The sequence below is a fragment of the Hevea brasiliensis genome, chromosome 4 (genome assembly GCF_030052815.1).
Source record: "Hevea brasiliensis isolate MT/VB/25A 57/8 chromosome 4, ASM3005281v1, whole genome shotgun sequence".
Lineage (NCBI taxonomy): Eukaryota > Viridiplantae > Streptophyta > Magnoliopsida > Malpighiales > Euphorbiaceae > Hevea > Hevea brasiliensis.
The window spans coordinates 114,583,018-114,594,666 of NC_079496.1; the positions used below are offsets into that span (position 1 = coordinate 114,583,018).

An 11,649-nucleotide genomic window follows, 5' to 3' on the forward strand; every position below is an offset into this window, starting at 1 on the left:
TCAGAGCTTAAACTATTGATCAAAAACCTAATAAGCTCTTAAACTTTTTTTAGGTCTAAAAAAGCCCCTCAATTATATAAATTAGTTCATTTAAGACTAAAATTAATAAATATTAGTTCACTCTAGATTTCCATTGGCTTGATCAAAACAAGTTTTTTAAATAGAAACCCAACCCTTCTTTAGATGAATAACTAAGAGTTTGTTTGATATTGTAATTCAAATTGGCTTCTTAGAAAATTATCTTTTTAAATGTTATTAAAAAATAAATTGAATAATATATTTTGTTATTTTAAATTTTATGATTAAAATATATTAAAATTAATATAATTTTTTTAATAATATTTATTTTATATATTTAAAATAATAACAGTTGAAATAATAATACTAAAATATTATCTTAAAAGTAATCAATTTACTGTATTTACATATTAAATAATTAATTTAGGATTTTAATGAATATAATAATTGAAATATTTTTTCAATTTATCAATATATGTGATTGAAAATTAAATAAAAATATTGGAGATTGAGATTTTAATAGCTATTGTTTAAATGAAACATTTTGTTTAACTATTAAATAAATATTTTTTAATTTCTTTTTTAAAAATAAGAGGCTATTTTCTTTAAAAATAACTTAATTTTTCCTTAGAGGATGAAAATATTTTCCGTTTATCTATTTTTTTTAGTATTTAAATATTAGAAAATATAAAAAATATTTTTTAATTTTTTTTAACATTTGGGCACTAAAAAAAATTGACTATTTTTCTATTATATATTATCGTAAAAATTAAAGAATATATAAGTTAAAGAAATTTATAATTAATTCAATATAATTATTATATAATATTATAAAAAAATAAAATTGGCCATTATTGTATATATAATAATGTATAAAAATAAATATATTTTAATCATTAATTACAATAAAATTCAAATAAAATTCATCATGATTAATGGCCAGAATATAATTACACTGACAGTTTGTATTTTAAAGTTTTTCAGGGTAATGGTTTTGATCATGATCATTCATGGAGGCATTTCCCAAAGAGAATCGAATCAACCCCCTTTGCTTTTTCTTTTCACAGTTTGCTACAGCCTTTCTTTACCATTCCCCAAGAAAATGGTGGGTGATATCGTATTTTTTTTTCTTTTTTTTTTTAATTGATCTCCTTTTATTTCAATTGTTCTTTCTCTTCCTTCATCAACCATTAATCGATTCAATTAAATATATATATACACGTATAATATATGTTTAATTCATAGAAAATTTAAAATAATTCAAATTCAAAAATTAAGAGCTCAATTAAAAACCAATTTAATGATTTAATTTCAATCTAATTCTTGAAATAATTTTTATTAAGAGATGTGTTGTTGATATCCTTTGTGTGTTCTTTGGGAAAAAAAATTATTGATGTAAAAATTAATAAAAATTTAATTTTTTTAATGAAATTTTAATATTTTTATAAAAATTACCTTTATTTTTAAAATTAAATTATTTTTACTAAAGAGCTTTAACTCAGTTATATTGCAATTGTATCCAAGACTAAAATCCGAGTTCGAGTCCCAATTGAATCTAATTGTAAAAAAACAGAAGGAGTTAAATTTAATGTAAAATTTTAAAGCAATTTTTATAGTTTGTCCCTAAACGTTCTTTTATGTTTCATTTCTGTCTTTTAACTTTAATTTGTTAATTAAAAAATCCCTAAATTTTAATTTTATTTCATAAAAAAATATCTTTAATATGCAATAGCAAATTTACATATTAAAAAAATTCTTTTAATTTACAGTATAACGTCTACAAATGCAGTTCTAATACTTTTCTATGAAGGATAAATTCTCTTATTTTTCAAAAAATATATTATTATGATGGCATTGATATTTTTGTAATAGTTTCAAATGGTAATTAAAATTGCCTGTGTTTTTTTGAGTGTAAGAGAAAATAAGGTAAAAAAATAATTTGATTTTTTTTTAACCTGTAAACTAATTATAGCAGGTTAGAAGAATTGTTATAAAATAACATCAAAGTTTAAGAATTTTTTAATAATAAATTAAAATTAATGAATGAAAGCAAAATATATAATAAAATTTAAAGACGAAGTATAAAAATTACCCTAAAAGTCTGTTTATACAACAATTCAATAATCAATGTAAATCGATACATAGTCTGAAATAACATCATCTTAATATATATATATATATATAACTCATGATTTAAAATAATTCGAATTCAAATTTGCATGATTTGATTCATTAATTAACTTTTCGAGAGGAGGAGAGATGGGCAATGAACATTAAAAAAAAAAAAAAGTGAGGGTAAGAGAATAATTTAGAGAAAGAGAAAAAGAAAATGAAAATGAAAAAAAGCTAGAAGAGGGTGAAGAAGAAAAGAAAAGATAAGATAAGATGGTCAAAATTTGAACATCAAAGAATTATTTTCCATCATCAACTTCAACTATCTTTATTGAAACTCTATAATTTCCCCCTCCTTTAATTTTGAATCCTATATTCTCTTAAGAAATTTTTTGTTCTATATCTGATTCATTATTAATTTAAGGCATAAAAATTCATATACTTAATAAAAAAATCTCACTAAACATTTTATATTTTGTATTTTAAATTCATAATAAATTAGATTTAGACAAAAATTTATATTAGAATCCGATTAATTTATCCCCACGAATAAAGTTTCGAATACGAATAAAAAGAATATTAAAAAATGAAACGTAATATTTTCTTATATACAAGCTCTATTGTTGTTGAGGTTACTATTAAAATACTATTTATTAAATATATTTATTAAAAGATGCTAAAAATCAATTTAAAATTAAATTTGATATGATTTAATTAGTTATAAAAACTCTAAAGCCAATCAAATAACTTTTTTAAAATTTTTTTTAATGTTATTTAAAATCACTTTTTAATTTTTTTTTAAATCTCTCAACCATAATGTAAACAAAGTAAGAGATTGTAGAAGGCAGAGATGGCAATAGGTTGAATATCTTTTAGCACCCAATCCGAACAAACACTATTAAGACAAGTTTAAATAGTAAATAATTAGATTTATAATGGATTAAATTTATAAAATAATTAATATTTATCTGGAATTTGGATCATCAGATTAAAATTTGTGTTGAATATTTAAATATGTAACTAATTAATTGAATGTAATTTTTTTATATAATAATATTTATAATTTTAAATATTTTATAGGATTGTCAATTCTAAAATATAAATTATGAGTACAAATATATTTTTATATAAATTATTAATTAAAAATATAAATTAAGCTAAATAAATTTGAGTAATTGCGATGTATTCGAATAATTTAGCAAGAATTTAATAATTAATTAGATTTGGAATAAAATCAACTATTAAAGAATTTGAGTAACATTATTTTTAGGAATAATTCTACCATTAGATATGTATCATCCCTCTTATAGGAGGTTATTGGGTTCCAAAAGTTATAATATTGAAAGGTGACATGACCAATCGACTGTTCTATAATATATATATAATAGAACAGTCGATTGGTAACTAATTAATTGAATGTAATTTTTTTATATAATAATATTTATAATTTTAAATATTTTATAGGATTGTCAATTCTAAAATATAAATTATGAGTATAAATATATTTTTATATAAATTATTAATTAAAAATATAAATTAAGCTAAATAAATTTGAGTAATTGGGATGTAGTCGAATAATTTAGCAAGAATTTAATAATTAATTAGATTTGGAATAAAATCAACTATTAAAGAATTTGAGTAACATTATTTTTAGGAATAATTCTACCATTAGATATGTATCATCCCTCTTATAGGAGGTTATTGGTTTCCAAAAGTTATAATATTGAAAGGTGACATGGCCAATCGACTGTTCTATAATATATATATATATATATATATATATATATATATATATATGTAAGGTGCACGTACATCTCTTCTTTGGAATATTCAATTTGTCTGCAAACAAGTAGTGAATTTAATTTGTTCCTCCTTATCAACTCCCGGACTACAGAAGTCTTAGATATGGTTCATTCTCACTGCTCGCTAGCTTGAATGGACCTTAATTTTATTAGCCATGACAATTGACGCAAAGAATTAGCAAGGGCCCTATATGCATGCCATATGGTCAAAAGGTTGGTTTCTCTTTGGCTCAGGAGAAAAATGGATATTGAGTAGCTTGTGTTGTGCTTAGATGCTACAATTCATGCTTTACGTACACTGGGCATGCACTCTTACAGGCAGCTAGCTTAATTCACTCGCAACTTATAACATCTTCCCTGCTTCGATCATTTGTTTTAATCTATCGTTGTAATTAAGGGATTTAATGGTTATCTTAGAGCATAAAATATCAAAGTTCAATTTTAAATAGAGTGAAAATTTTCAATTTGAATCCTTCATTTATTAATATTGTTAGCGTAATGATCACAATTGTATGTGAAATTTAGAGAAAATCTTTTCTTAATATATATTATTAATGGGAGCAATATTAATTAATCGGATGAATGATTATTTCTTACGAAAGTGTATGACTTCCATTTTAAAGCTATTCTTAATTGACTGAAATTTCTATTAATATTATAATTGAGAGGACTAATATTATAAATAAAAATATTTTATGAGAGATAATTTAGCTTTATTCTGTGTTTAGATAATGACTTAAAGTTTAAGAAGTGACGAATATGTTGTTTAGCAAGTTATTGCCCATATAATAAAAATAGCCTTTGAGTGTGTTTTGAAAATATAGTAGATGTATTAGTCATATTTAAAAGAGAATGAAAGGAACAAATTAATATATTTACTATGAAAAGTTAAATACTGCGATGTTTTTTACATATGTAATGGGATAGAGTAGTTTTTTTTTTTATTTTTTTTTTAAGTAGACCTTAGGTATCTCATAACCCACTAGAATAGGCTTAATCCTATTAACGTCGGGGAGATTTATTATGGTGGTAAAGTGCTCTTAGTGACGATTTTTTATATTCATAAAGATCAAATACTTTACTTCGCTTAAAAGATACAAAGTTTTTTATCATTCATACCATTCTGTTGGTAGATAGAGTTATTCTTTGATTATGTTGAATTTTTGATATTAATAATATATTTGTATAGTTTTGATTGATAATGAAAGATTTATATTTAACTTTAGTAAAAGAATAAATCATAATTTATCACAATACATTGGACAAAGAACATTGACGTTGGCATACTCAATTGCCAAAAAGAGAATAGAATCCCGTGAATTATTACAAAATGAATATGCTAAACATATATGGCGCTTGATTTAGATGCTGATTATGATTATGATTACGATTCGCAGCCACAATTAGTATAACAATTGATTATGGAGCTAACGATAAGAAGATTAACTATGCGGAGGAATTAACAAGGGCATGTTTGGAAGTTCAATGCGAAATTCTTAGTTGACGTGCTTATGCACTCTTGCCACCCTCCAGAAGGAAGCCCTAAAAAGAGGTAGCAGTAGCTAGATCTTTATCAATTATTCAATTTCTTTTTTTTCTTTGGAATCTGATTTTCAAAATTTCTTTACCTCTTTTTCTAATTATTGTCACTTGCGATTCCATTGTTCAAGGAGAACCAGAGTGAAGAATATGAAAAAGAAAGCCTAAATGGCTAAACCCACTCTGCTGGCTACCCTCAATCTCCACCCCATTATCGAGGCCTACCCAAGTATGTATATATATATATATATATATATATAAACCTCCTTAACCCAAAACCTAAATCACAAGGAAACAATTAATCTCTTCTTCTTCTTCTTCTTCTTCTTCAACTTCACTACCATTCGTACTCATCCTCCTTTCTTTCATTTCTTTGCTTGCTAAGGTAAGGGCTTAGCTCTAGTTAGCTGGAAGGTGTATATATATACATATACAATGTTGGTTTCATCAAGTTATTAAAGGGGATGGAAATGTTATAATCCATGATCTCTTGAATTATGAGACATGCATTCGATTATTGGGCTACTTTTCCGATGGCAGGTTTCTTATAATGTTATTGGTTCTCATACTCCACAGGTAAATTTAGAAAAGGGGAAGAAGATGAGCAGACCAGGGGACTGGAATTGCAGGTCATGCCAGTATCTCAACTTCCAAAGGAGAGAGTCATGCCAGCGTTGTGGAGAGCCAAGGCCTGGGGAGAAGGGTGACCATTACGGAAGTTTTGGAGGGCAAGGTGACTCTTCTTTTGGACTTACCGGACCTGACGTTAGGGCTGGTGACTGGTATTGCACATGTAGAGTTCACAACTATGCTAGCCGTTCCAGCTGCTTCAAGTGTGGTGCCTCCAAGGACGACTCTTCTGGTGGATTTGACAGCGACACGTCACGGACGAAAGGCTTTGCGTCCGGCAGCAGCACTAGTCGCTCAGGTTGGAAATCTGGAGACTGGCTTTGCACCAGGTTAATTAATTAATTTCTTTTCTCACTCTATACCCATGCTTCTTCTTTCATCAAATTTATTTCGGTGCATTAATTTCTAATTTAAACTCAAGTTACTGTTAATTAATGAGTGGTGTATGCTGATATATTTTAACTTCACAGGTCTGGCTGCAACGAGCACAACTTCGCTAGCAGGACTGAATGCTACAGATGCAATGCACCAAGGGATTCATCTGCTGGCAAGTCTTCGCATTAATCATAGATTAATTTACAGCTCCAAGGAGAAAATGATGAAGTTAAGACAGTTATGTTGCTGCTCTACATCCCAGATAGCTCTTTAATTTTTGCCCCTACATCTACTTTGGTTATCTTTATTTTGGATATATATTCTATATCTTCTTCTTCTGCTGCTGAGGAGAGCTTTAGAAGGATCGTGGTATGAGACTAAATTACAAATTATTGAACAGATAAGGAGAGCTACATGCAGCATTTTGTGAGATAACTTAATTAACAGGGAAGTTATTGCCTTGTATTACAGACTCAATATATAAATATGTGTGATCTATTTATTTAAAAGGCGAGTAATAATTTATATTTTGAATTTATGGTGGACTAGATTTAAATAAGAAAAATCCTAATTATATAATTAAGTTATATATAAAAATAAATACGATTATGTATTATATATTCATTAGTTTATGTTTGACAATGATATGCTGATTATTTAAAATAGCTATTAAAAATATTCATCTTATTAATTAGTAGAGATAATATATTTTTTTAATATAATTAACTAACTCAAACTCATAGTTTTAAAAAAAAATTTAGTACTACTAAATTAAAGTACAAAAATGAATAAAACTAGAGCAGATTATTTATAGAGATAATATATTTAATTATACCATCTCTCGTTGTATAATATATTTAATTATACCATCTATCTCGTTGTATGTAAGGTTTGAAGGCAGCTTTATCCAGCACAAGGTGGTCCAAGTAATATTTGACTTAAATTGTATATAACCAATGTCTTTCTCCAAAGCAACTAAAGGCAAAGGGAGTTGCTGATGGATCATAGTGGGATCTTTTGGATAAATTAATGTGAGAGAATTAAGTAATATATATATATATATATATATATATATATATATATATATATATATATATATATAACTTAGAAAAATTAAGATCTTATGTAAATCTCACCATAATTAATGATTATAATAAAATCATTATATTTATATCGATTTTATTAAATAAAAATTTATATATGTTATAACAAGCACGCAAATCTAAGGTACACATACGAATCGCACAATCACACAGCATAGAAAAGAGAAGAAGAATAGCACAGGATTTAACGTGGTTTAACTGTAAGGTTTATGTCCACGAACAAGACAAGAGAAAAAGTTTCACTATGATAAAAAGAGCAAGATACAATCACTTAGAATTCTCAAAATCTATCCCCAGTGTATTTCCCGAATATGTCACAACTCTACCGCAAAGGGTAGAATGTTACAATATTTATACTGGTCCATATAGTGGGGGTGTTGCCCCCACACCCCTAAGGAGATTAATGGTGGGCTTCCTACCATAGATCTCACCTTTTATCCCAATTGAGTCGTAGCGCGAAACTTTTAAGTTGGATCACAATTAAAGTCCATAAAAAATATATCCAAAATTCAAGCCACAAAAATAAAAATACTTTCCCTTAGTTTGAATTCCCTCAATCATCAATAAAATAACTACAAACAATCTATCTTGCCATATGCCCTCGCAAGGGCATTTCTGAACACTACAAACACCAACCAATCCTAGGCAATGCCTAAACTTGCTGACTGGGACTCCCTTGGTCATCGTATCTGCTGGATTATCATATGTAGAGACTTCTGCACAACTACAGTTTCATAAGATACAACGTCCCAAATGAAGAGATATCTGACATAAATGTGCTTAATTCGCTCATGGTATATCTGATTCTTTGTAAGATGTATTACACTTTAGCTGCCACAAAATACTGTTGCTTTGTTCTGTATCAACCCAAGATCACCCATCAAACCTTGTAATCATAAAGCTTCCTTTACTGCTTCTGCTAAGGCCATATATTCAGCCTCTGTGGTAGACAAAGCAACTGTAGCTTGCAATATTGCCTTCCAACTGATAGCACTTCCAGAAAGAGTAAACAAATAACCTGTTAAAGATCTCCTCTTATCTAAGTCCTCTACAAAATCTGAATCCACATAGTCAACAATTGAATCATTTATCTTGGCCCTGTCAAATGTCAGACCAACATCTGTAGTACCCTTCAAATACCTCAAAATCTATTTCATTGCTTGCCAATGCTCTTTCTCAGGACATGCCATGTGTTTACTCACAATACTAACTGCATGTGAAATGTCAGGTCGGGTGCATACCATAGCGTACATGATGCTATCAACAGTACTCGAATGGGGAACACTGGACATGTGCTCCATCTTCTCATTTGTTTTTTGTGACATATCTGCAGATAACTTGAAATGGGTAGTAAACAGAACAGTCACAGGCTTAGCATTATTTATGTTGAAACGCTTAAGCACTTTCTCAACATAGGCCTGTTGAGACAAGAAAAGCTTTCCAACACTTATATCCCTGGTAATTTCCATTCCCAATATCTTTTTTGCAGTACCCAAATCTTTTATCTTAAACTCATCACCCAACTGCTTTTTTAGAATGTTAATTTGTGACATGCATTTAGCAGTAATAAGCATTTCATCCACGTATAACAGTAAATAAACAAAGGAATCATCTGAAAGCTTCTTATGATATACACAACTGTCATATGAACTACGATTAAAGCCATTACGAACTATGAATGTATCAAATCTTTTGTACCACTGCCTAGGGGACTGTTTTAGACCATATAAAGATTTCTTAAGTAAGCAAATATGGTTTTTCATACCTGGAATGACAAATCCCTCAGGCTGACACATATAAATTTGCTCCTCCAACTCACCATGTAAAAATGATGTCTTCACATCTAGTTGTTTAAGCTTTAGATCATGAAGAGCAACCATAGCAAGTAAGACTTTGATAGAACCGTACTTCACAACTAGAGAAAACATGTCATTAAAGTCAATCCTCTCCCTCTGAGTAAAGCCTTTTGCTACCAACCATGCCTTATATCGAGATGCTTCAACCCCTAGAGTGCCTTCTTTTTTTTTGAATACCCATTTGTAACCTACCACTTTTTGTCCCTTAGGCAATGTTACAAGCTTCCAAGTCTGATTCTTGTGAAGAGATTCAATTTCTTCGCTCATAGGACTGACCCACTGATTTGCATATGAACAAGAAATAGCTTTTTTATAATTACTGGATTCATGCATATCAACTATCACGATAACTGACAAGGCAAATGCAACTAGATCTGCATATGTATATCTCTGTAGTAGTATAATCTGTCTTCTCTCTCTACCAGTTGCAATGCTATATGGTTCCTGTTATTGTTGCTCAGGTGCATCCTCTTGTTGATCAGGATCTTACACCTTATCCTCTGAATCACTAGACTGAATTGTTGAAGTATCAATATCAAGCTCCACCTGTTCTCTGACACCGTGATCTGATTCTGCTATTGACTTCTCCCTCTGATTATCCAATGAAGCAGACTTATTAAATGTCACATCCCTACTGATAATTAATCCTGGAGACTTTGGATCATTGCACCACAACCTGTAGCATTTTCACTCTAGATGCATACCCTAGAAATATACATTTCCTTGCCCTCGGCTCAAGCTTACTGTAACGCCCTCACCGTAGGTAGTCCGTACATTCTACTGTTCCGATAACTAATATCTGTTCGAACAGTCAGGATATCTGGAACTACACTTAAACTATAGTGGGGAGGCATAAATTGATGGAATAAATGTTAAGAAAATTTAACAAAATATAGGAAATAATTTTGGGACCTAATTAAAGGTTTATTTAGGTAAAAATAATATCAAAGATGTTAAAGAAAATTTAGAGAAAATAAAATAAAATTTAGAGAATTTATTAATTAGTACAAAAATAATAAAAATAACCCAATATGCACACCAAAGGGTATTTTGGTCATTTCACCCTCCAGCGATGAATTTTGACATAAATGTCAAATTAAAAATTGAGAGAATGATATAATTAACATAAATTAAAATTTATGAAATGAATTGGAAAAAAAAAAGAGAAGAGAAAAGAAAAGGATAAAAAAAAGGCTTATGAAATTTAAAAAAAAAATTTAAGTACACATAAATAAATATATATATATATATATATATATATATATATATATATAAATACTCACAAGAGACAAAACCCCACCAACCATCTTCTTCTTCCTCTTCTCTCTCTCTTTGTCGTCTCCCTTGGTCTCTCCCTTCCACCATTGTTGTTAAGCTTAAAACTTAATTTCTTCTTCATTTACCCATCAAAACCTTTAGCTCTCCTCATTAAAAATCATCTCCACCCCATAAGGAAGCTATTGGTAGCCATTAGAAGAAGGAAAATTGAAGTTTGCAAGTTGGGTCACAAAGGTAAGTGCAAGATACCACTTTCTCTCTTCTTTAAATCTTGTAAGAATGATGAGATGAGTGAGTATCACATGAAAATGAAAATAAATGATAAGAAAATGAAACGCTTAAATTTCGACAGCCATGGAACCCTTGGGGTTTGATGATTTAAAATGATGAAAATGGGTTCCATGAGAATGTTTGATAAGTTGATATGTTGGGAGTTTGAATGTGTAGTGTTTGTGAAAATTGGAACTTTGAAACTAGGGTTTATGTACATGATGTGGGGACTTTATGTAAATGCTTGAAATTGGCTTGGTTAAGTTGATATTGTTGCTTATAGAAGTGCTATGCATGCCAATTGAAGTAAGGAAGATGGAAGAAATTGAAATTAGGAGTGCTTGTTTTCTACAGGTTTTGGGACTCAATGAGTCCAGCACAAGTTTTAAACTGTAACTGAAATTATGTGACTCTAATTGGTATGAGATCAATTAGAGGTAAAACTAGACCCAAAATAGCCCATTTTCTATGAAGATGAGCAGTTCAAGAGGGATAGACAAGAAGAGAGGGTGCAGACTTGGCGATCCAAAGACAACTTTGCGAGAGCAAGAGACCCAGGGGGTCTCAAGGTCAGATTTAGAGCAGAGAACAGAAGCAGAGGTTCCAGTTTGCCCCAAGGAGAGGAGGTCAAACGGGTGTATCAGTTGGCAGTTTTGTGGGTCCTGT

The 11,649-nt window shown here is 29.2% G+C and overlaps 1 protein-coding gene across 1 annotated transcript; it reads left to right on the plus strand.

Annotated features, from left to right (window-relative positions):
* Nucleotides 1–5,781: 5,781 nt before the first annotated feature.
* LOC110646065 (RNA-binding protein involved in heterochromatin assembly dri1-like) lies at nucleotides 5,782–6,875 on the plus strand. The gene is made up of 3 exons (XM_021799381.2): nucleotides 5,782–5,856; nucleotides 6,048–6,430; nucleotides 6,572–6,875. The coding sequence occupies exons 2-3, from the start codon at nucleotides 6,072–6,074 to the stop codon at nucleotides 6,663–6,665; spliced, it is 453 nt and encodes a 150-aa protein (XP_021655073.2). The 5' UTR covers nucleotides 5,782–5,856; nucleotides 6,048–6,071; the 3' UTR covers nucleotides 6,666–6,875.
* The last annotated feature ends 4,774 nt before the right edge of the window (nucleotides 6,876–11,649 follow it).